The 26,079-nt window shown below is 37.3% G+C and overlaps 1 protein-coding gene across 1 annotated transcript in view; it reads right to left on the minus strand.

Moving 5' to 3' along the window:
• SEMA3A (semaphorin 3A) overlaps positions 1-25,799 on the minus strand; it is a 174,304-nt gene extending 148,505 nt beyond the window's left edge. The window contains exon 1 of the mRNA XM_065743708.1: positions 25,625-25,799. Coding sequence (XP_065599780.1) covers positions 25,625-25,736 — 112 coding nt within the window. The 5' untranslated portion in view covers positions 25,737-25,799. The remainder of the gene's footprint in view (positions 1-25,624) is intronic.
• Positions 25,800-26,079: the final 280 nt, after the last annotated feature.

A 26,079-nucleotide genomic window follows, 5' to 3' on the forward strand; every position in this document is an offset into this window, starting at 1 on the left:
AAAACAGCAGACACAATATTGCCACTTATCGATCACAATATTTTATCTCAATTATCTTTAATTTAATAATTGTATTATTTTTCCCTCTGATTTAACTCTGAGGGCTTCTATTGCAGATACTGTATTTTTGCAGGTGGTTTAGGTTACCAACAATTTTCAGTAAGAACTCTTTTCAATTTTTTTTTTCCTGAGAGCTCTTCTCTATACCATTATTTTGTCTAATCATTAGCCTTCCTGGAAATATTAATCATTATGTCCACTAGACTTTCAAAAAGACCTGCATCAAGTTTCTTTAAATTGCTTCTCTGTTTATTTTAGCCACAGACTGAATAAAATGATTTGAATAAACAGGTCTGAAGCATATCCTGAATCGTACAGTTGGGATATGAACCTGAAATCCAACATAATTCCTGGCATTATAGTAATAGAATTCAGTAGAAAGAAAGAATTGTATTAAGCTATAAGTGCATGGAAAAAGGAATTCAGTACAGTTAGCTATGTTTTCCACAGTAAAATACCTTTTATTGTCCTTTGTTTCTTATGCAGAAGAGCATATGTCTAATATGCTAGAAAAACATGAGAAATTTGCTGCAATAGTTTTTGACTGATCATACACTCCTCTATTTTGATGTCATTTAGAAATAGATAGTAGAGAATATGGACTCTAAGTTTATAGAATATTTTGCCTTAAAAGTCTAAAGTTAATCCCAGACTAAATATTGCAGTGTTTTTTGGGACAAGGCGCTTCAATAGCTAAATCACTCGTGTCCAACTTATTCCTATTTAAGTCAGAAAAGTGATCACAGTTTTGAAGTTCCAGTGTAACGTTACCCTCATTTACTATCTTATCCTTACAACTGGGGCAATGAAACCTTCTAGGTGAGCCTATCACATATGAATGGACATCGCTTTCATGAACAATCATTTGTGGGCCATGGCATTTCTGTATTTTAGACCTCCTAAAGAGTTTCTGTTCTAATGATTATAGTTTTCACTTGCTCCTGTATTCATTAAGGTTTCTGATCTAAAATTTTATATTCTGAAGATTCAAATATACTTTTCATTGGGGCAGATGGTTTTAATGAGAGGATGGTTGTCATTCTAGGAACTCACAAAACTTGCACAAATATTTTGGTGGTTTAGGGAACACCCAAGGACATTTTTGATATCACTAGATTCACATGGCCTACAGTGGAAATTGTTTTGACTATTGGTCTCTGTTTGTGAAAATGGCTCAACCTATTCTATATGAGGAGTGAGCTGGATAGTTATAGCAGGGGTACCCACACATTACTAGCCTCTATCTATTGGCAGTAATTAAAATCCAACCAGTTTGGTATACATCTCATAAAGTAGTAGCTAATAACATGCTGGCACTGTAAGCTCACGCACAGTATTTATTGTCTCTTGTTTTACACATTTAGAAAACAAAAAGACTAGTTAGCTTAATAAAGCCAGTGTATGAATTAGGCCAAAGTATTTTGAATAAAAAACACATAAAAGAATATTCTGTTGAATAACAGAATAGCTAAATTTTGCTCATTGAGCACTACTGATTTTTTGGCATGGAAGTAGAAAAGAAAAAGAACAGATGGTGAAAGAAATAAATTAATTTTCTAGTGATGGAATACAAGATCACACTGAACTATAATGAAGGATGAACACAAATCCTTTGAAACCGGCATTCACAGCCAGTATAAAATGTTCCTATTGTTGAAGTTTTGGTTTATTTTCTAGTTATTAAAGGTTTTGCATTCAATACAAGTGAATATGAATTCAAAACAGAAATCCCAGGCAATACAGAAGACATTCTGATTTCACTGGGATCCAACAAAGCCAAAATTATTGCATATATCCTCAGATTTTATGAACCAGAAACTACTACTGCTGAAAATCAATACATTAAAAAAAAAAAAAAACAGAACAAGATGAAACAAAAAAAACAAGTAAGATGTATTCATGTAAATGATCGACCAAAAAAATTGTGGTGAGGGCTGCTAAATTTAACCTATAATCAGAAGGAAAATTACAGTGTCCAAACTTGTCCCAATAAAGTGACTACTACTCTCTTTGCTTCAGTAGAGATACATAAGTTTAGAAATACTCAGCTTGACTCTACTACGATAGCACTTCCTTTTCTTTAATGTGATCTAGTCATCCTTATATTAGCACAGAACTTTATGAAATGTGGAGAGATTTGTTTTTCACATAATGAAAATGATGTTTCCTCAAAATACTCTCATTTTTCTATAAGTTAACATTCTCTCAAACCACAACACTTTGTGATAAACAGAAGTATAATATCAATAATTACTTCAACAGTTATTAACTTTTCCCTAAGTTAGTGAAGACAAATTCCCTCTATTGTCCATGGTTATCATTCATTATTTACAATATCAATACTTTATGCCCCCTGGTCCTCCAAGCATGGTTCAAAGACCATTTGGTAACCATTTAGTAGATGAAGCATGAAGAAGTTTAATTTGGTTTTGAAAATGCAAATCATGACTGGGAACTTCCTGAAAACTCATAGGAAAGCTTGCACTGCATTTCAGTAAGCTTGCTGCTTTAAACTCTAGGGAAAAAATCGCTTTATCAAACTTAGAGATCAGTTGTGCATTTGCTTTTGAGAAGACAAGAATATCAAAATGTTTCAACAGAGATAAATGAATGCTCTTACTTAATTAGGAATGTTTAGAGCATGGGGCCATGTTTCCAAGGTTTAAATTATCCAGTTGTACTTAATTTGTTTATTCCAATATCCAGTTAGATAAACATTATTCACATTGATAAGAATTATTATTATTGTTGTTTTTATTTTAGACCTAGGTCTCTTGTTACACTTTCTGTTTCTTGCTATACTTCCTCATGCCTCACAGGAGATGCAATGGTCAATGTTATTTGACAGGTATTGCTACCCCTGGCCATTAGACAACATTTATTGCATCAGACTTCAGTAACAGACATTGTCTGCATGACTGGAATAATTTCCAGAACTCTGGGCCTATCATGTCTCAAAATGGAATATTTTCACTATAGCTGATCCCTACATCAAGTGAATCTCATTCTTGAACAGTTTTATATGGCCGAAGCATATGATACTATACAGCAGCAAACTGTTCACAAACATATTAATCAACTTAGCAAGCTCAGAGCTGATCTTTGGACACATTTTGAGGATGCATCAAATAAATCTGGCATTAAGACATATTTCTTAGAAGTTTTGTGGATCGCAGAGAACTATGAGGTACAAAATTTTGTAAGCCATAAGATACCTATACTAAATGTTGTAACATACCTCTGTATGTTTCCTACCAAGCAAGACAAACTAACTTCTAAACTCATTTTCTACCCCTGATGCTACTGGACCTCTGGTTCCTGATTGACAAAGTACAATCATGAACCAAACTTGTAATGGAAATAGAAATAGCCACACATAAACAAATACGTGTCAAATACATTCATCAGCAAAAGGAGAAAACAACACCTGCTTATATGCACATCACAATTCAAGGAGTAGGTGACCACTTCCATGAATAACTAAGACACCTGTGCTCTGAATAATCTTAAAATGTTGATTTCTTGAGTTATAAAATTTCCCATACTGAGCTGTCTGTTAGATATCAAAGTTTATTTGTTCTCATCACTCAGTTAGGGTACAGTACATAATTCTCAGAAAATGTATGAGAGTATTAGTTCCTTGCCAGATATCTTTGATAAGGACAAAGAGATGACCTCATGTGCCTGAAAATCTCTCAGGTAAGTGATCAAAATGATGATACAGAAAATTTTTACTTGAGATGTAAATAGAATAGGATGTGCTGAGAGTATGAACTATGGTTTTCATCGTGATAGAGATGAGTAGCCCTCTAATCCAGTGTAGTTAAATATCAGGAAACTAGTACGGTCTAGTTCTTTGGCACATTAAATAACACTATGTTAAGAAAACTAAACTGCTACATAAGGAAAAAAAAATGGGTAATGTGTTTCCAAGTCTAAACAGTTTGGATTTCAAGGTTCAAGACTTCTTTACTTTTTCAATTGTTTTTGTATGCATATTCTTCCAATAATACAATGTATTTCCAACATTTAGATTAATTTGTATGGATATATTAAAATATGTACATGCATATATGCATTTAAAAGTATAGAGACTACCTTGACAACTGATTAAAAGTGATTCATGGACAATAAAAATGTGATCAAAAAATGTATAGCATGGGCCAGAGATGAGAAGAGCACATGACTTTTAAAGGATGAATGAACAATATTGTTTTGATTTAGTCTGTCTCTCAAAAGACAGTATTTTCAAAGGTGTTAAACTCTTTAGCTGACTAGCTATCTTTGAAAAAAACAAAGTTCAGAGATGCTTTAGAAATATCAAAGTGTATAGATAAAACTGCATATAATATGAAATCAGTCGATCAAAGAATCTAAAAATTCATTATCACTCAGTCCTGCTTTTGCTTAGAAGAAATAGAAAAGATCTTCAGAGTTAAGATGGCAGAAAACAAAACAACATTAATCAGTGCAATCTTCAGCCCTAAAAGGAATGCAGTAACTTTTTGCCCTTCCTATAATATGGGCTTCCTATGACTGTGGTAGGGAAACTTTATATAGAAGGACATGCTGTGGAGCCCTTGCAGTAAAATCTGGTACAGCTGTACACTGGAACAGATCTGTACAGGATTCTGCTCCTGTTTCTGTTAGAAATGCCCTTGCAAATCGTTGATACATGGCTTGAAATAATTCAAAGTGATTGTTGCTTTAAATGCCTTCTTTTGCTTAGATCCAGTCATGTTTAGTTGGGAAAGCTTCAATATACTGGTACTCATATGATTACAAGAAGTTTAAAGATGTTATTCTCTGAACAGAAATAAATACAAAACTCCCCAGTACTTTTTTTTATTTCTTTATATTTCTTTTTTTTTTCTAGCTGTCAATCTCAGTGGCAGCTGCTAAAGCTACTTATTTTTAATCCTAAAAAATAAAATCTATTATTATTATTATTATTTAACAAACCCTTGGAACACTTTCTTCCATAAAGTCTATAAATTTTCTCCTTATACTAACCTACTTCTGCTTATGATGTCTGTTTTGTGCTAGAGAGGTCTCCAAACTATTGCCTTGGCAACCAATAAACATTAATCCATGTGAGATTTTCCTCTCGAAATACTTTCTATATTGGCAATGTTATGTAGGAGGTAAAATTCACTGGAACTGGAAAAGATGTTCTGATGACTTAATTCATACTTTTTTTTTTCCTTTTTTCTTTTTTCTTTTTTTCTTCTTTCCCCCCTGGATTTTTCAACAAAGCACAGTCTTAGGTATTTCTTTTATGACAGCAAATTCACTGTCAGTCTCATGGAATTGGCTCCACTTGGCATGCTTGGACATGGATTTATCCATCCCAGAAGACTTGCAGAACCTGAACAGTCTAACAGAACACGATGCAGCTCCCTTGAGGCCCAGAGTAGTTTGTGTAAAATCAGCTCCTATGTTACTTTCTGTTAACATTCTTAATTTTCAGTTATGCATATGTACAGTATGGTTTCATAGAACCAAACCAAGGACTATAAGAAATGTTTTAAGCTGGTAAGTGCCTGTGCAAAAATTGTTTCTTTAACCTTAACAGTTCTGTAGGTTAAAGCATTTTTTAGTTCGCATAGCAATCTTCAGTGCCACTGACATACCACTTAAATTATTTTGTCAGAAATTTCAAGCAAGCAAATAATGCCATACTTTGTCCTGCTGCTCCAAGTAATGCCAGCTGTTGAGATTGAGCTTGAAAAGAGAACTAATGTCATAACATCAGGTGCAGCCAAAGACTATGACCTAGTTTGTCAGCAACCTAAATAAACTGGAAAACGTACGGAATTTTATTGGCTTCAGATTGCATCTTCATAGAGTGATACTAAGGATTAGAATTTGTGCAGAATCTCACAAGCAGGAACAATTAGTTCCTAATAAAGTCCACTGATGGCTTTCCATTTACACTGAAAAAGTGCCAGAGTGTGGAAAGTACTAATACTAGCAGAGGGTGACAGAGGTTGAGGATTAATGTGGTGAGGTCCAAAATCCTAATGCTGTTGCACAGTGTAGACTTCAAAGTCAGCTTACATGTAGAAGTCTTTATTCATAAGAGCAAACAATTTGGAGCACTTGTCAATATGAAATAACACATTGCTTGGGTCTCTGAAGACATGATGTGAACCATAATGTGTGTTATTTCAAAATAACGCAGAACTTGTCACTTATTATTACTGTAATAACCTGTATTTGTGTAAATCAACAATGGTAATGAGTACTTACATCAAGGAAACAGCAATTCCAGCAAAGAATAAATTCTTTTTTTTTTTTTTTTGATTCCTTATGGAAAATAAAGAAAACCTTTTGTAAATATGGACTTTTGTTTCAGACTTACCTCCTGAAGAAAGGTTAAACCCCTTAGAATGAGTAGATGATTTCCTTAACATTCAAACACAACATGGGATTAACTTTTCAGAAATGTTTTCCGTGCTTAATAACACTCATATATTCATCTATGCCAGAGCCTAGGGTACTGCACAGCTTGTTTTGGAAAACAGTCATTCTTCTTGTATGACACCTGGAAGTCCCCTGATAATCTAGAGTATTCCAGCTGACTAGTTTAACAAACTGCACCTGAAACCACAAATTATACACATGTATATGGAGAGAGAGAGAGAGAAAGACAGAAAGGGAGGGAGGAAGGGAATGTACAAAGTGTTTTATCATTCAGAATGCAAATGAAATTGTGCCTTCTCAAAAGCAATTTTGTAAGACAAAATTGTCTTTTCATACTGATATGAATGAAAGTAGCAAACTTGAAAAATTTTGCAGCTTTCATATATAGAGCATTGTCTGATGCAAAGACAGGGAGAAATTTTGAAAACAGAAATTGTCAATGTTTGAATGCAGGATGGGAAATAATCATAATCTTATAGACCAAGAGTAAATTATGAAAGTGACCTTTTTAACAATGCCTTTTTTAACTGTCTAAAATGAACAGACTTCAAAAACATTTCATTTCTCAGCTGCAAAAGCAAGGCAATCAGGAAAGTACCTTTCAAATGACGAAACCTGACTGTGTGAAATCCAACTTGATACACTGTTAAGGAATTGTTCGTCATTATCTTAATATACTTAAATGTCTTTCCTATTGCTCCCTTACTAAAGTGAAAATAAACCAAGAGTAAGTCTTTCTGTTTCAGTACTTAGGCATTTGGTTGAGCCTTGAACTAAATACTTGTGTTATTTATTGTTGTACTGCTTGTTCTGAAAAGTCCAGATAGAAACCCATTGCGCAAAAATAGTTCTTGCCTTTGAAAAATATCCACTGTCACTGAAAAAGAAAACAAATGTGTGTGAACTTTAATTGTAGATTGGAAGCCAAGGCACAAAAGTATTATCTGAAAGTTTGTTACAGTGTGAAATTGAAGACTATCTGTTATAGCCACAGTTTTCCTGATGTTATTAATGTCCTTGAAGCATGAAGGCAAACACGCATCTCAGCCTATCAAAATCTTAAAAGCTTTATTCTTTAAAAAACTGAGTATGAGATCTGAGCTGATCTTACTTTATCCAGTATAGCCAGGTACCTCATCTGCTTTCTAGGAAGAATATAATGAAATATCCAGATAAAAAAAAATTAGAACTTATTTACATAACGGTTCTGCTTAACATACTGTAACAAATAACAGTATTTATTCTTTAATTAATGTATTAATGTATTAAATGTTCTTAAAGAATTAAGTACAATTGTTATTGCTATTTTTTTGGAGCTGTTTCCAAATTATGACAAATATGTCAAAATGCTTTTCAGAGGATGACAACTTGGAAAGAAATGAAATTCAGAAATGTAAAGCTTTTTGTTTGATCATTTCACCTGTCTGTTCTGGTGTGGATGTTTAACTTTCTAGGGTTCTAACAGGGAAAAATAGCTCAGATATGGTCATATCCTCAAACTGAGAAATCTTGAAATGTTTCTGATTGTCCTGTCTTGCATGGCATCTTCTGATATTAATCTATGCCAAGATAAACATGCCTCATCCTTGATTCTTACCAGTTGGTCAGGATTCAAGGATGGGTTGTATGTCTTATGCTGCGCTGCTATCATGTAATGCTTATGTTGCTTTCTGAGGTACTGTCAAAGATTTTAACAGGAGTTTTGGTCCTGCACAGAAAAGGATGGGAAAGCAAACACCTAAACCACACAAAGTTCTTACAAACTTTGCTGTAACCCTGTTCACACACAGTTTAATGTAAGAACAGTATAAAATCATGTGCCTTAGAGCAGTGCAATGATCCAAAGTAATGTTTTCATTTGGATAGAACTGGTGGAAAATTTTGATTAAATGGAAACTTCCTTTTTCATTGACAATTCATTTTGATGGAAAACGCCTGCTTAATCCTTGTAATACACTACCAGACAGTCCCACAAGGCAAATTCTCTGTTTATGCATGACTTAGAGAGAGCAACCATCAGCCAGGTTGCTTCAGCACTTCGCTGTTGCAGCTCAGTTCTTAACGTGCCAGTTCAAACCTGGAGTGCCAGTTGTGGTGGTGAATGAAAGCAGCATGAACTGGTCGCTCACTCATTTCACACACGCCACAAATCAATTCCTGAATGATAGTGCTTTTCATTTACCACATATGCTGAACTGCATTTGACCTGGTGGTGAAAGGTTTCATTTACCATTACAGTCACTTCAGCTGTGCAGTCTCCAGTCTGAACACTGATTTATGGATGGACGGATTTGCATATGGCAAACATCCACACAGCTTTATAAGTTAGCCTTTATGCCAATAAATGTAAAGTTAAGGCTATGATACTAGCATGAGTAATGTTTTTGTTAGAAACAGCTCTGTTATTTATTTTTTAATGCATGTAAGGATAGAATTCCACTCCACTTCCAGTTCAAAACACAGGGTGATTGCAAGAAAAGAAACAATCTTTCTTTATGGTCATCTCATTTCTTACTGGCTGAGTTCTGCTATTCCTTAGCAGGTATATCTGGGGATCATCTTGTTCCTGGAGATAGAACTGTATATAAATCCTGACACTGGTGGAGAAATTTCTAGGCTCCTCTTGGAGATGTAACAAAAGTACAGTAATACCCAGCCAGACCAAAAGCCAGTTTCATGCAGTGACTATTGGTGACCAGCTATGGATGATTAAAGAAAGAAGATGAGAGCAGAAGACATAGTTCCTGATAGCTCTCAAGTTGTAATTTTTACCTGAAGAATTTTTATTCTATTTTTTTGGTAACATGTGATCTCCTTTATATCCAGCCTCACTGATTGATGCAGAAGGCTCACGATCAGGGAGTTTCAATACCAGCACTGCTAACACCCTTTATAAATACTAAAGCCAATGTCCTGGCTTTCAGAGCATATTTTTACAGTAATCAAGTTGTCACTCTCCACAACATAGACATGTATCTTCCAGTTATGTTAACACTGTCTTGATGAAACTTCATGGCAAGTACTAATTCACTCTCTGTTTCCTGGTATGAGCATAGGAGAAAAGATCTACCTCCCACCCACATTCTCTAGCAGCTTTAGGAATGCAAGACCTTTCATGCTTAAATCATCTACTACGCAATGAAAACTTTTATATTCACTGAAACACATCATTCATTATTTTGAAACCTCATGTTGAATTTACATTAAGGAAGTGCTAAAAATAACTTGCAGCAGGGTGTGGTGTAATTTTGCACTATTTATTGATCTGGTCCAAGCATAGTTATGTAAATACCTTTATGTTTGTGTATGTTATGTAGGTAAATGCATACATGCACCTAAGGACGCTCTCAGAATTCAGAAGCTTTAGAAAGTTTTTTTCCCTTAGTTCAGCTCTGCAGAGGGAGAGGCTGAGCTCAGACATGCCCCATACCCCATCAGAACAGTTGAGTGGGAGCAAACATCTGATTTCAGTACAGAAAGGCAAATGAAGGAGAATCTCATGTTACACTTATACTCCGCATACCCTGCTGCTGGCTGGCAATGTTACACAAATGTCTGATGCCTGCACAACCTCTATTTGTCAAGTGAACAGGATTGTAGACTTTCTTACAGTAAGTGGTCTCCTTGACAGATATGAATCTTTTGTGTATATGTTACTATATAATGCATTTTCTACCTTCTAATATCAGCCAGAACAACTAGTGTTAGGATACTTCTGTTCCGTGGCAGCACGTATCTATTTACTAAGGAAAGACTCTGTAGGTTGTACTGATTTTTAACACAGTTTAAGTAATAACCCTAATGAAACTGATGTCCCGTTCCAGCCTAGTGAAAGACTCCATAACCACCTTCACCAGAGATTAGTAAATGTTGTTTTTATTGGATTTTATGCCACAAATGGTTTCCACTCATATTTTTAATAGAAAACATTATTTTTATGTCCTTCTTTAAACATATATCTATTATAAAACATGAAAAATCTGTTGTTCCACTACCCTCTACTGCATTTGAGACTTTCTGCATTTTCTTAAAAGGTCAGAATAAATTTTCAGATAATAGAAATGTCTCCATAAGCGGATAGAATCACAGAATCTTAGAATTATAGAATCACTGAATTATTAGAGTTAGAAGGGGCCTTTAAAAGTCATCTAGTCCAACTCCCCTGCAGTGAACAGGGACATGCACAGCTAGAACAGGTTACCCAGGACCTGATCCAGCCTCGCCTTGAAAGTCTCCAGGGATGGGGCATCCACCATATCTCTGGGCAATCTGTTCTAGTGCTTTGCCACTATACCCTCCATGTAAAAAAACATCTGATACATCTGAGAGGCTGAGATTTCTCTTGCTGTTTTGTGAAATGTTCCAAGAGACCTCTAGCAGGATGTCTGCAGTGAGGGAGCACATAGCCATGCTGGAGGACCCACCATGTCAGACCGGTGTTTGAAAAGGAGCAGTGATTCCTCCCCCATCTGCTAGGGTTAGCAGATATTTAGAGTAGCAGGAAAGCAGCTCTGGAGTCTCCCTCTGTGGAGAAGAACTCTTGGGCCCTCTCAGATGAGCTCATGTGAGAAGCCAGCAGAAGCAATTTTTCACTCAAAGTGCCTCAAGCTATAGTTATAGTGAGTAAGCAATGCTTCAGTAACAGACAAGTTTCCATGAGGCTGTGATCTTTTGAGAAAGATATGGGAATGGTTATTGAAACAGAACTATTTCATTACGGAAAATCTATTGCAAGACTAAGTATTACTTATCTAAAGTTACTGTGCTAAAATCAGTGGAACAGCTTCAAGGTTGACTTGTGTCTAATTTGTGCTCTATGTTATGCACACAGACAGAATTCTACATAGAATATTTGAATTGAAAGACCTTTAGAGGGTAAAATTGGGATAAAATAAGATACAATGTACTCCATTGCTCACAAACTCAGTTTAAACTTGCTTTGACATTTAAAAAAAATTAATTAATTGGCATTAAAACATCCCAAAAATGACTCTAAGATCCACCAGACTGAGCCAGCGTTGCTGTGGAGACCTCGCTTGACATTTTTCTGTCCTGCTGGACATGAGGATGCTCCAAAATACAACAAGGCAAAGAGTGCTCTTCTTGTGGTATTTTAGAGCACTCTGATCTGTGGAATAAGCAGAATCAAGGGAGATTGTTACTAGATAAAAACTATTTAATTTGGAAACAGAACAACATCTTGAATAGTGTTTGCCTCATTTCTTCCCATTAACTGGGCAAAGCACAATTTCAAGTGTTTTGAATAACTGCTTGTTTATTTTGTTTGTTTGTTTGTTTTCTGGATTGTTATTCTACATGAGAAAAAAGAATGTATATAGCTTCCCAAAAGGGCACTTCATGCCACAGTGCCATGTATATTAAAATCAATGGAACTTCTTGTGTGAGTAGGAGTTTGTGAGATCAGTTATTTTCATTTTTAATCTGCCGGTAAACTCAAGAAACCGCATTTGATTAGAGGAATATTATTGTGATTTTGAATAATTGCTCTTTCTAAATTCAGTGAATGAAACTGCATTTAACTTCATCTCTGTGAATCCTTTTCAGCACAATTTAACCAGATCAAATTAGTGCACAGAATGTGTGCTACAAATGAGTACCAGAGTGACACGAGCTATTTATGGAATTATGGAGCTTGGATAAAATACATCATGGTATTTTGAGGGAAGTAGATGGAATCTACAAAGTAATATCAAGGAAAATGATTACTGCTAGGTAAACTACAGAACAGTCCCACGTTATCTCATGATTAACAGGTAGGTAGGTACATAATTCACATCGCCTTCTGAGGTGAACTTTACTTTGGAAACATTTTCTAGTCTTTGTGCCTGCCTAATCACAGTTTTTGGAGCTGTTTCAGGCATGAAAGGCTTAGTAAATCTTTCTCTCTCCATATATACACATGCCAGTTCTAAGCAGACACGAAGTACTATAAAACACATAGAAAGCTGTCTGGCACGGAGCCTATTAAGACTTTTATTTTACTCCATGTTCCTCATTCTCCTACTGTTTATTTTCATTTATTTTGCTCTTCTGCATGCATGAAGTGTACCTTTTGAGGATACATTTAGCATTAAACTAAACCATCCAGCTACACTACCTAGTTAAACACACTGAAGTTCAACAGTGGAGAATAGTGAAATGCTGAGTGGTTTGTAAACCAGATTCAAGTAATGATTACTTTGAATGGCTCTTGAGTCAGATACTGACTGACACGATTCAAATAATACTTATATCCTTTATGATTCTTCCACTCCTTCCACACTGGCTCTTCAGTGAAGTCCTACATCTGCTTACCTCTTAGATCTTGTTCTTTTTTTGTTCTTTCTTTTCTTTTTTTATTCTTTTTTCCTTTGTGGGGGAAGAGAAGGTGGCTCTTTAAGCTTATATACTTTTATTTTATTTTTTTATATTAAAAGCAGCAGAAAACATACAGTTGTGGAAGACTTTATGTTGCTTTGTAAGATTCACTTTTCCCCAAATGGTCACTATTACAATAAATCTATTTAAAGCATGGGAGTTTCCATACCTGTGAATAAGTTAAAGTTTTATGGTGCCGCTTTTCACAGCACTTTGAAATGCAATGATCTTTGTCAGGAGCTAGCTGCAGAATTATTTACATATCTCTCTTCCTATCTGGGCTGACCATTCACATGCAAATAAGAGCTTTGACAGCTTCTCAGCAAATTTATGAAACCCAGGGATCTGTCCATTTTTCAGCTCAGATTGAAGAATAGGACAATACCTTAGAATAAAGGCCTGTCAGACTCTAGATTAGTTTCTTATGCTGCAATACTGAATATGGAAGAAGGGAAGGGAAGGGAAGGGAAGGGAAGGGAAGGGAAGGGAAGGGAAGGGAAGGGAAGGGAAGGGAAGGGAAGGGAAGGGAAGGGAAGGGAAGGGAAGGGAAGGGAAGGGAAGGGAAGGGAAGGGAAGGGAAGGGAAGGGAAGGGAAGGGAAGGGAAGGGAAGGGAAGGGAAGGGAAGGGAAGGGAAGGGAAGGGAAGGGAAGGGAAGGGAAGGGAAGGGAAGGGAAGGGAAGGGAAGGGAAGGGAAGGGAAGGGAAGGGAAGGGAAGGGAAGGGAAGGGAAGGGAAGGGAAGGGAAGGGAAGGGAAGAGAAGAAAAGAAAAGAAAAGAAAAGAAAAGAAAAGAAAAGAAAAGAAAAGAAAAGAAAAGAAAAGAAAAGAAAAGAAAAGAAAAGAAAAGAAAAGAAAAGAAAAGAAAAGAAAAACAACAACACAAAAGTGAACAAAAAACTCTTTCTTGCAATGGAATAGAAAATCCTGAGTACAAAGTGAATGCATTTTGGTCACAATATTAACACCAATTTCTCAAGGATGGACAGAGAGAGAGTAATTTTGAGAAGTATTTGAAAGGCAGAGCTGACTTAAGCTATTGTTTTTTTCTTCATCAGTAATCCAACAAAACTACTCAGTCCCTCAGGAAAACGTAATTCTTCAGAGAAGGTTGAATTTACTATATGATGGATGCATCAGCATGATATTTAGGGATGAAAGTGAACAGAAGATACCTTTCTGCTAAACATTAACTTAGGGAAAACTTGAGTTGTGCTGCTGAGCACTTGCCCACAGTATCGACTGACTTAAGAAGTGGTCCCAGAACAGTTCATCTCTTCATCTTTTCACACCAAATCTCATCATTTGGCTGGCACATGCAAGCAATTCTCTACTAAATCCTGATTTTCAAACAGTCTGAGTTGCTATGCTCAGGACAATACTATCCTTCTGTGTCAATTATCAAAAATTACTGCTGTTCTTCCCACTCACTAGCTCTTATTTTCAAAGAAAATTTGTTTTAAGACTTAAAGTCTCCTTTTCTGGTGTGGTTCCAGTCTTATAACCAGAAACAAGTACATGCTTCCTAGCCTAAAAAGTCATATTTTACTTCTCCTCATACAATTTACATACATTGATCACTACCATATGTCTGGCATAAGGTAAAATAGTTTGTATGCATAGTAATGGTGGCAAACCTACAGTGAAACAAAATTCAGCATTTGTTGTATTCCTACACACTGACACAAAAAGGTTCTAAGAGAATGGCAATTATGAGAAATGTCCTTTAAAAACCTGCTTGTAGTCTCAGCTATGCAAATTATGTTAAAAAATAGAAGGTGCTTTGCTGCCTTGTCCTCATTCTTTTTGGAGCAATGTCAATTAACAGTATCAGTGGTCTAATTCCCTTCTCTCTTGCACCACAGCAGACACAATCATTTAATGAAGTTATATTTGATTTACACAAGGATAATTGCTGATAGCTTAACATTTCTAATATAGATTAATAGTACACATGAGATTTGATATTGAGAAGGAAAATGTTTAAGTTTTTTACTTCTGTAAACTGAATCTTTTTTTTTTTTTGTTTCTGATGATCTGTTTGACAGTCTCAGGAATTGAACTTAGCTTTTCTAGCATCAGCAAAACCAACACAAAAAAATGCTTTGATAAGAAATTTTAGTCTAACAAGTCAAATTACAGAATTTTGTCTCATTCATATATGTCTCTCTTCTGTATTTCTTAATTAATAGCATGAAAATTAGTATTTTATTGTGGAAGAAGAATGTCATTCAAAGCAACCATGACATCATGTAAGTGGCATGAGAAAGCATAAAAGCAAAGCAATGAAATTCCTTGTGTTAGTTCACTGAAGGTAATATTTACATACCACATAAAAGATATTTGGAATATACAAACAACCAATTTTATCTTCACATGGGCCAGGATGATAGGGGGAACAGGTGATCTCTTACTTATTTTAGGAATCTTATAGAGATGCATAATTCCCTTTCTGAATTTATTATATCAGTTAATCCTCATTATGAGGTTTGAACTATGGCTGTTAAGACTATAGTTTTCCATTGAGGGAGTCACAAATGACAGGCAATTATATCTGACTGAGCTGATTACCAAATATTTCCCTAGTGACACAGAAGGGGTTCACTCCTCCTGGAGATAGCTGGAAAGCATATGGGGCATGGAGAGTGAAAAAAAGGGCTCTGTATAGAAAGAAATAGAAGTTTAGAGTCCAGAAGCTCTTGGTAAGAACGTATGCATGTAAGGGCAGAGGAGTATTAAACACCTCTGTTAAGATATATTCAGACTGAGTGGAAAGAGAAGTGTCTAAAGGTTTCTAGTTTTGTCCGATAATCACTCACACACACACACACACACATACACACACGCAAAGCATTACCTTACTCTCCCTTTGTTTTTAAAGTTGATTATCTGCTATGGTTACAAAAGTGAAAAGGAGAGGTCTAGTTTAAACTTAGAGAACCAGGCCAGGTTTTTGCAAGCTCTCACATACTTTTGGTAGACAGAATTACAAAGACTAAACATAAAGGCTCCTTCTTTTCAGATGAAGCTATCTTCAATCACCTTCACAGCGTGTTTACTGTGAAATAAAGGTAGAGACTCCAAAAATATTGTGAAGTGCTCCTATATAGAATCATCTGAAATATCTAAATTGCATTAATTTATATGGGTTTTCTGGACAATAGGCATGTGTTTCATGTTACAGATAGAGCCGTGAATATAATTGTTGTAATTACTTTCATATACCTGTAAGGTCTTTGTATGTTGATCAAAACTAAGTTCTGACTGAACTTGGAAGATATACAGTAATGAGATTATTCTGACAGTGTATACAGTGCTGAATAAGCACAGCAATTCTCTGACCTTGAGCAATTCCTCACGAGATAACTTAATATAACTCTGCAGGTGGAGAAGCTGACAGAGAAGAGACAAAGAATTAATAGGATTTCACATTTATGGTGTTTTCTTTCATTTCCATTATAGTACTGATTTCCTGTGCACCTTCAGCCATGATGTTGGGTTTCCGTTAACCTCCAACTTCCACTTGTGGGTGAGGCTAAAAAAAAACTTCCCTGGTTTGCATGACTGTTGTCCACTGAAGAGTTGCAATGGGTGTTAGAAGAATGATGAAAGACACAAAATTGAAAAGAACTGCCAGAAAAGGAAGTAAAAAACGTACTAGACTACTGTTCCCTGTACGCAGTAAAACATCACAGATGGAAAAAAAGAGTCTGCAAAAATCTGAAAAGTTAGAATGATAAATTTATGCAAATTTTGTTTTCTATACTCCAGACTGCAGAGAAAAACAAAATTTTCAACATTCTTATTTTTACTTTCAAAACATTCCTTTAAGAAGAGCTATAGGGAATGTTCTTTCAAATTTAATGAATTCCTAAATCTTTTCTCTTGAGATGAAATCTTGTTTGCCCATTTCTTCGAGGTCAGTTATTGTGATTACATTATGTATGACGATATGCATACATATTTTGTACAACAATGTGGGGGAAGAGTTACCATACTGATAACAGCTCAACCAACATCCTGCAAATACTGTCTTGTTAATGTGTAGGACATTTCAGATAAATGCCAACAAAAGCTCTTTTAAATGTTATCCTGCCTTCTTGTACATCTGAATTTACATTTGCTCTCAGTTAATGGACTCTGACACATTTTGGGAGAGCAGCAATTGAGAAATAAAATGATTTCCTGATTATGCAATTCATGAATTCATTCATTTTCATTGCTGTTGGAGAAAGATGTCTTGATGTGACTGTTCATTTGCTGTATCCTTGGGGAAGATAAGGAAGAAAGTAATCTGGAAGATAAAATTTTCTTGCTGTTATCCCCAAAAAGATATTTCTGCTGTCCTTCCCATTAACTGAAAGAATGTTTTGCCTATCATACAGGCTTAGCAGAACAAAGATGTATAAAATGCCTTGCATGATGGGGATGAGACCAAGTTAACCTACAGGTATTACAGATCCACACTCATCATTGCTGATATGAATTTGGTTGTGCTTTGAGAAAAAGAGCTCTACCAGGAGTCAGAGCCATTTTAGACTATATGTTTATGAAAAAGTAGTAAAGTTGCACTGGGAAATCCATAAAGGAAGTAAAACTAATATTAACACCTCCGAATCTTCCCTTCATCTTAAAGAGACCCACTCAGTTCCGTGCCAGGTGTCAGATCTGTGTGTAGCAAAGGATAGCTATTCCGGTGTCAGCTGCTGATGAAAGCTGCATCCTGCACTCTGCAGCTCTTTTGGATGCTTGTGAGCTGTATTTATCCTCTGTTGCCTCTAGAAAAGGCCACCAACCCCTCCCCCTTGAAAGGCAGCTCTAAATCCTTTAAATTATCTCACAGAGCTTTTTTTGTGTCCTTTTCTCACACAAGGCTGGAATTTCAAAAGGAGCCAAGAGGGGCCGTCAGAACCAACATGAGCTTTGCTTCATTAGAGTGGAGAGTAAAGGAGAATTTTCTTTTTCCTCCTTGTACAAGTTAGATGAAAGCAAATAACTACTTCATTCCTCGAATTGTTCCCCTCAAGATCCAACTTCGCACAAAAATATTTACAAGAGACGAGAATTTTATTTGACTGCTCACTTCTAAAGTTTCTGCAACATTCAGCTGGAGAGATAAGCAAGCAGCCCAACATGTGTCAAACAATTTTAAAACATTAGAAGAATGGCAAAAACTTCTGACTTTCCCATGTTTGGCTATCAAGCAGCAAAGGATGAAAACTAGATGTGACACAAAGTAATGCACACGCATTGCATAGATTTCTGTAAATGAGTCTAGCTCAAGGAGAATTTGCAATCACCAAGGTGAGAAAAGAATCCCCAAAAGTGTTAGTGAAACTTAGAATTTTTAGAAATGAACCTAAATTAGGTTTCATCCTGCACTCTCTAATGAAATAGGTCAACTGAGAAAGGGAAGACTAAGCGTCCAGGCACCTGTCCTTTAGATTGTACATGCACATTTGCATATTTACATACAAAGCATCTATACAAAATTGAGTCTTGAAAATATTTTTTATTTAAAGATTAGAAGCCTTCAGAAAGTAATAGGGCTGGTCAGGGGACAGCTTATTGAAAGCTCCAAATGATTAAGCTATTAAATTAGTAAAGCTCTGCAGCCCCAGACAGTCACTTGCAGCATGTGTCACTGGATTTGGAACAAGCTTATTAAGGAGGAGAGACATGGGAAATGTAAGTTAGGGAATTGTTTTAAGAACAATGAAGAATTTAGTAGTACTCTATTTTTCTCACTGTGACTGAAGGTTTGATGCAAATTTAGATTGAATCGCAGGTGACCTCCAGATCAGAGACTGAGGGCGTACATAGGTTTTGAGAGTTAGATTTTTACACAGCTTAAAATGCTCATTTAGACAAGAGACACATTCTCAAATTTGGTTGTTTTGAGATCAAGACACAACCTAAATTCTTCTACAGCATCTAATTGGTACCTTCTTTTGATATCCTCTCAGTAAGAAAAAATCTAAATGAATGAACAAGGAGCTTAATTTCCTTTCCAGTCACTGAAGAATGATGGGCACCCTTAAAGCCTCATTCAGCGTGCCTAGCCCAGGATTAGCTCTCTGGAGGTTCCCCTTTCCTCCCATTGACAGTAACAAGAGCTTAATGTGACTGACATAGTCAGTCAAAAAGAGAGAAAGATACTGCAGAGAACTCCTACTGCGCAGGAGAAAGGCTACAGCACTCTTAAGATTTTTGATGCTCTCAACAGCTGTGGCCATCCCTTTCTCTTGTGCACTGGGGCACTGTCCTGCTTGGAAAAAATAGGAAAAGTCAAGTAAATGTTAAGATCCCCGCAGTTATTCTCAACATCCACAGCTGTTACTGCAAGAGAGCAGCTAACCTATATGAAGGCTTTATGTGGGAGGACCGTGAACTTGCAGACATTCCTGAAGGGAGCTTTAATCCTGCAAGGGAAGGAATTTGCTGAATCGCCCACCAGCCCCAGCACAACACCAGCAGCAACTTTCACATGTAAACTTAATTAACAAGTGCATCAGGATGAGCTACAGAACTTCCATTTAAAATTTTGACATAGAACTGATGGGATCTACCCCACATATTTCCTTAAAAAATGAATGTGTGGGAGCCTGAAGACAGTTTTATCCTTTTTAGCTTTCAAACAACTGGAAAATATCACAACTATTGACACCACTTATAAAGATTTGTTTTCCTCTCCATCACTCAGGCATTGCCCCAGGTGAAGACCTGACTTTCCTTCAGGGTCAAAACAGGCTTCAACTGATATAGAAAATGTTCAAAATATTGGAACAACTCTGTACTACCTGTGTTTCCATTTCAATCTTCCAGATGTGAGTGTTAACAGAAAAATCATGTGGTCCAAGAGTAAACAACATGATGTCTCCCTAATACTAGCTCTAGGCATTAAAAGTTGTACTCTGAACCAGTGATTAGTCAAACTAAAATCATATTAAAAGGGTCAGAGTATAGCAGTGCAGTAAATAAAACCTGAAACACACATCTAAGCAAAAAAAAAAAGAACTGAAAATACAAATCATTTAGTGGTTTCTTCTTGAATGGAGCTCCATGTAAGTGTTTTCCATCTATATAGATGCAGTTCAGGAGCGATTATCATAAATAATCCATTTACATTTTAACATCCTGCAAATACTGGGTTTCTTATTTTAAATACTGCTAAGTTTTATGGAATAAGTACATATAGAAAAAAAAAAAAAAAAGAAGCAAACAGATATTTCAGTCCTGATTAGGAAGACTTCAAGCACAGAAGCAGTTTTTTAGGAAGACTTTATGTATCAGCAGGTCCGTTGAACTCAATCAAACTATAGATGTTTAAAATGTTTGCTAGGGGAGTTTTAAAGCTGCTGTAATAAACAGCAGGGGTGAGTGCTGCACACCTTGTACACAGCTAAAGAGCAGACTTTCCACTGTTGCCAGTACAGCACCTGCCACGAATAGTTCAGTCATTTTCAATCCTTACAGCACAAATAATTATGGAGAACTTCATCTTCTCAGAAAAGGAAGGCTCTGTAATTCAGAAACCACTTTTTCCACTGGAATTAAATGGGAAAGCTGGAAATGCAAAATGAAATGTTGGGCTAGGTTTTCACCCTTCTTGTTCCAATTACTCTGTGTGTTTCAGGCCCTAATTAGTAAGCTGAAAATTTCCGTATATAGGCAAGATCTGAGCTTAGGCATTTTCTTTATCAGCTTCTCCCTCCATTCAGCCTGTGGGATGCAACAGACACGAGCAAGATGCATTTGGATTGTTCTACGGTCTCTCCAAACAGTTTCTATGTCCCATAAAGACCCCACTCAAGCAAGGCAAGGTAGAGCAACACAAAGAGCTTCTCTGAAGTATTCAACATTTATGGAGAAAGAAAAAAAAATAATAGAAGACAGACAAATTTATAGCTGCATCTGAGGTCTTCATTGCCTCCAGCCTGCACTGAGATAATGGTGAGGACACAGAGTGCCAGGCCATGCAGAAACCCTGTGCAGGAGTGGTGGAAGCTGAGCCTGTGATGAGCCTGGCAGTGTCACCTGCTTGCCGTTCTTTCCAGTCTTCTTTCCAAATCTAGGCTGCCCTTCTCCTTTTCAAGCATGTTAGAGAGGCTTTTACCTCTGAATTTAAGCGTAAGACATTTTAAAGAGATACTTTGAAATCTAAGACAAACTTATGTAGCTGTTCCAGCTCAAGAGAGCCTGTATTGGCTGAGGTTACTCTCCCTTGTCCTTCTCACACTGCTTTTCCCTTATTTGTGGAGTTACTGAATTGTGATTTATAGAGTTTGATTGAAAGGAAAAACTACAATCAAACCTACCAGCAGGTCATCAGCTAAAACCCAACTAGGTCAATAACCTATAAACCAAGTATCACATTTACTCTAGCATACATACAGGTAATTCAGAGCGGTGTCATTCCTCCCTCGTCACAATGTGCTGCACTGATTGACTCAGACAGAAGCTTTGCCATTTCTCTCGCTGGGGCCATGATTTCATCCATATAAAAATCCATCAGATAAAATTGTAAATCAACTGTACATCAAGGACGGAGTAGTTCTTACTATCACTCCAATTTTAAACGAAACACTTATTTTTAATATGACTTGAAATGGATCCAGAGAGTAATAGAGCTAAATCTGTGAGCAATGCTTTTCCACTTATTTGTTCTCAAGTAATATGTATCCAATTGAGCAACAATAACAAAGAAGAACCACACATGTACTCTTACAAAACATACTTACAGCATTTAGTAATTTTCAACAGAAAAAAATAGGATGCAACAGATGGATTTAAGAAAGTTGGGTTCACAAGTTTTACTCATGTGGAGACAAAATTGGGGCTGCTTTAGGAAAAATTCATAAGTCAAATAACTGTTAATGGAAACTTTTTCTTTGAGCTTATATGTTTATATTTAAGTGTCACCATCAATAGTTCTGTCTCTGCTTGTGACGTTACCTCCCCCCATGTAGAGGACAGCAAAAGAAAATAAGAAACAATAAAGGATGCAAAAAAAAATCCCTCTGGAGTTAAAGCCATATTTATTGTTTCAAACTTTGTGCACTCAACTTGGTCACCATCTTTCTGATAACCCCCTGCTCCATAGAACTTTCTGGAACACAGTCTGTGACCTGGTGACACAACGTAAAGACTTACAGCCATGTTGAGAGCCAAACCAATACAATTTAAAAAAAGAAAAAGCAACAACAAAAGCCATCTCATTTTTTTCCTTTACATTTGGCATATCAACAATAACGTTTTTTTGTTACTCTATAATAAAGACACAAAATCTTTGAAGGACACACATAAAGGAACTCTGAGGTTGAGTGGCTCAGCTGAGCTTTCAGTTTTATAGATGTATTTTTTTTTTACTATATATGATCCAGAACTAACGGACTTCAGTAAACTTTGCATCAGGCCATTAAACATATTAATTCTCTTTGAATAAAATAAGGAGATAGGTATCACCTGTGTAAAAACTTCTCAATCCATGCACTGAAAGGAAAATACTTAGAAACTTTAAAATGCACGAAGCAAAACCCTGGTGCTACCGGAGTTTCTCCACAGATCTGAGCTTGTCAGCAATTACTCCAGTGCTCTCTTCAAATTTCCTTCCTTTAATACACCTCAAAGGTGATATAAACCCAATAGCCAGAGTTCTGTTTTACAATAAACAGAAAGAACCTCTTCAGGCCACAGATGTGGCCTTAATAAATGCACTGTTACACCTTCCCTTCCTCTTCCTATCGGCAGAGTGCCCTATAGGATGCTTCTAAATCTGCTGCAAGACTGAGTGACAAGAAGTTAAGAGGAAGCAAATATGGGAGTTCACTGAAACTTCTGTCCAGCAACCTGGGAAATGGCAGAGCTAATGTGGACCTTTGAAAACAAGTGACCATAGGAAATCAGGGTTGGCAGGGCTTTAACCCTTCATGACTCATTTCACTAACTTTTAAAGCAAATGTCTGAGCTTTTTAACCATGTTTGACAACCAGCAGTCGAGAAAAACAAGAAGTGCATCCTTGCTTCTCTTTTGAAGTAAAGCACTGACAATTAGCCCTAAGGTATTTGCTTAGGAAAAAAAATACAAGCATGCATGTTACAGTACAATGATAGTCACAGAAAATAAAAGTCACTTGGGTCATTCTTTTCACCCCACATATTCTTTTTAATATTTTAAGTCTTATTTTACTCAACCACAGCTCTTTGAAGAGAGGCAGAGCTGATCAGTGACTGGGGAGCTTCTTATCCTAATGGCAAGGAGTTTGAATAGAGATAAATCATGTAGCACCACGCGGCAGTGAGGTATACCCTGAGAGATGCATATTAGCATGTAAGGTATTCAGCACGTCCCTGAAAGACATATTTTCCATACCTACAGCTCTCCGAGCTGTTCCTAGCCAAAGTGTTAACATTTATCTGTGCACTAGGCTGGAAGGAATATTTGTCTTGAAAAGCACCAGCTGATAAGGCTTAGTTTCCCCTGACTAATAATGATATCCCTATTCTGAGGGATCAATGCAGCAGCACATGCAACACACTCCTCTTGACCTGGCCAAGCATTTACACTGGTACTTAACGTTAAGCACGTGAGTGGTCTCATTTGATTTTTAGGGTTACACATGTTTTAAGTCAAATATGTGATTAAGTACACGTACGAATCAAAGGCTAGAGTGTGAATTCCTGTAAGTCTTCAGGCTTTACTTTAACTTGCTTTGCATTAAACATGTGCTTACTTTCTTTGCTAGAAAGGAAGCAGGGTTGCTCAGCATTTGAACTCATTATCTTTTTACAGTGACCCAGCAGTTACAAAAACAGTGTCAATGCTCCTTTCTGTTTCCTGTTGCGTGCATATAGGACTTGAGTTTATATCAAAATGTTATGTCTCATATACTTAGAAAATGAGAATTAAACCCTTGCACCCAGCAAGACTTGAACTGGAAAACGATCAATCAGCGGAGTAGCAAAATGTTGCTAAAGTGCATATGGATACAGTAGCATTGGAATAAAAACAAAACAAAAAAACCCCACTGCCAACCAGATTGTGCCTTCCTTTGGGATAGTTTCTGTAAGGTTAGCCAGTTCAAGTGGGGGGGGAGCAGACTTGAGAGCCATCAGTAAACTTTAAAAGGGTGAAAAATAATAAACAATAATTAATTAGCCATTAAAACCCTTTACAGGATATTTTTATAGGATTAATGCTTCTATGGACTAATCTGAGTTTAAACATGATTGTGAGAATTTGGAAGCAATTAAGAGGTTTTTAATGATTTTTGCTTGACATGGAGTATGGCAGAAGCTTTCTTCAGTCTACAGTACTCATAATATTCAATTTTGTTTAAAATAGAAATGGCTTCTCATATGAAAACTAAACTAACATTCTGAACCACTCTAACTCTTCTTTTCACATAAATCCTTTCAAGTTTAAACACACACCAATATGCATATGTGTATTCTTTAAAAAAAATCCTGCACGTGTATTTATGGTATACAATGCATCCAAGTTTTGCAGGTGTTAATATATTTTTATTTTATTTTATTTCATTTTTTAATCTAGAGTGTTAAAATGACATCTGCCTCATATCAGAGTGGACTCCCCCCCCCCCCCCCCAAAATTACAGCATGCAAAAAAAAAAAAAAAGAAAATAGAAAAATGTGTTTCTACTGGCAAGAGATGTATTGCCACTATACTATAAACTGGGATTGACATCTCTGACCAGGCGTGCACACACATGTTCTCTTTTTTCCACTGTAGTGTATTACTTTTCCTCCCTATCCTCAGAATCAGAGCTGCTGCTCTTTCTCCCAGCCTCCAATAATCTGAGAATTAGGAGAAGGCAGCTCTACAGAGAGAAATGCACACACACAAACACACCTTTCTTAATAATAATGCTCCGCAGCTCATACATTTCAATCTTCTTTCCCAGTTACATATTCTCCAGATTTTCTGCATTCGCACAGAAACGTATTTACAGAGGAACCACTCTGATGAAGGAAAGAACCTGCCTACTCCAGAGCCGTTTCTTAATACTAGCAATATGGTACAAAAGTTAATTACTGACAATTGCAGCGTGAGCGGTATTACACAATTTCCACATAAACGTAATCTCAGAGCTCTTTCTTCAGTTACACCTTCCCTGTGATCTTTAATGAAATGCATCAGACTACACCAAACGCAACCTCAGATCAAATAAATCGCAGTGCACTCAACATCCACAGGCAGTGCTTTCCAGTGCTTAACAGTCCTTTCCCCACGTTCTGGACTGATCTGCTCCTTTCAGTTTATAGTTTCTTGGCAAACCCACCATCTACTGCTTATGTTAGGCATCTGATTGTCAGATTTGTACAAACTGAATATTCATGACTTGAAAATTAACCACTTCATGCCTAAAAAAGGGAAAATATAAAGCTTCATCTATTCCACGCTGTCTGAAAGAGATCTTGTACCGTGCCCGGAACAGGAGGGATGAGCGGGGCGGCCAGACTCATCCTTTTAAAGAGTAAAGTCCGACGGAATAGCACAAGGCAGAAAACACTCTTCGTGGATCAGCACGATCCCAAGTCCCTGTCTGCAATCGCAACTAACTCTTTGTCTGTGCTCGAACTGCGGGGTACCGGAGCACAGAGTGGCTTTTAAGTGTTTTCTCAGAAATTTCTCCGCACACCAGTTTCCCCTTCCAGAGATAAGGGGAAAGCCGGGAGGGGTGGAGAGGCGACGGGGCAAGGAGGAGCGGGAATCCGAGAATAAGAGAGAACAACAGACTTACCTTTATAGGATAATTTGAGCCTTGGCACGTTATTCTTCACATGCTGGCAGTTCACTCTTCCTGCTAGTAATACTCCCAAGGAAAGCAAGGCAATCCCCCTGAGCCAGCCCATGCTGCAGCAGCCACTGTAGGGTCCCTGCGAGCCGGAGCCGCGGCGCTCCCTGTCCTGCCGGGCGCCGCCGGGGAACTTCAGGCAACCTGGGGAGCGGAGGTAACAGGTGATGGGGGTGGGCTCCGCGCCCCGCCGCGCCCCGCCGCCGCCAACAGCCGCCCCGGCCCCGCTCCTCTCCTCCGCCGCCTCCGGGGTAACTTCAAGCCCCTCTCACGCGCACGCCGCGGGCCGGAAAAGGAGGCAGCCCCCGGGCGCGAGTGGCGTGCGGGCGGGGGGGCGGCATGATGCGGGCGGCGGGCGGGCGGGCGGCGGCGCGGGCCGGGGGCAGGGGCCGGGGCCGGGG

This window comes from Cyrtonyx montezumae, unplaced genomic scaffold, assembly GCF_038088225.1.
Source record: "Cyrtonyx montezumae isolate F1298 unplaced genomic scaffold, pur_monq_1.0 scaffold_3, whole genome shotgun sequence".
Taxonomy (NCBI): domain Eukaryota; kingdom Metazoa; phylum Chordata; class Aves; order Galliformes; family Odontophoridae; genus Cyrtonyx; species Cyrtonyx montezumae.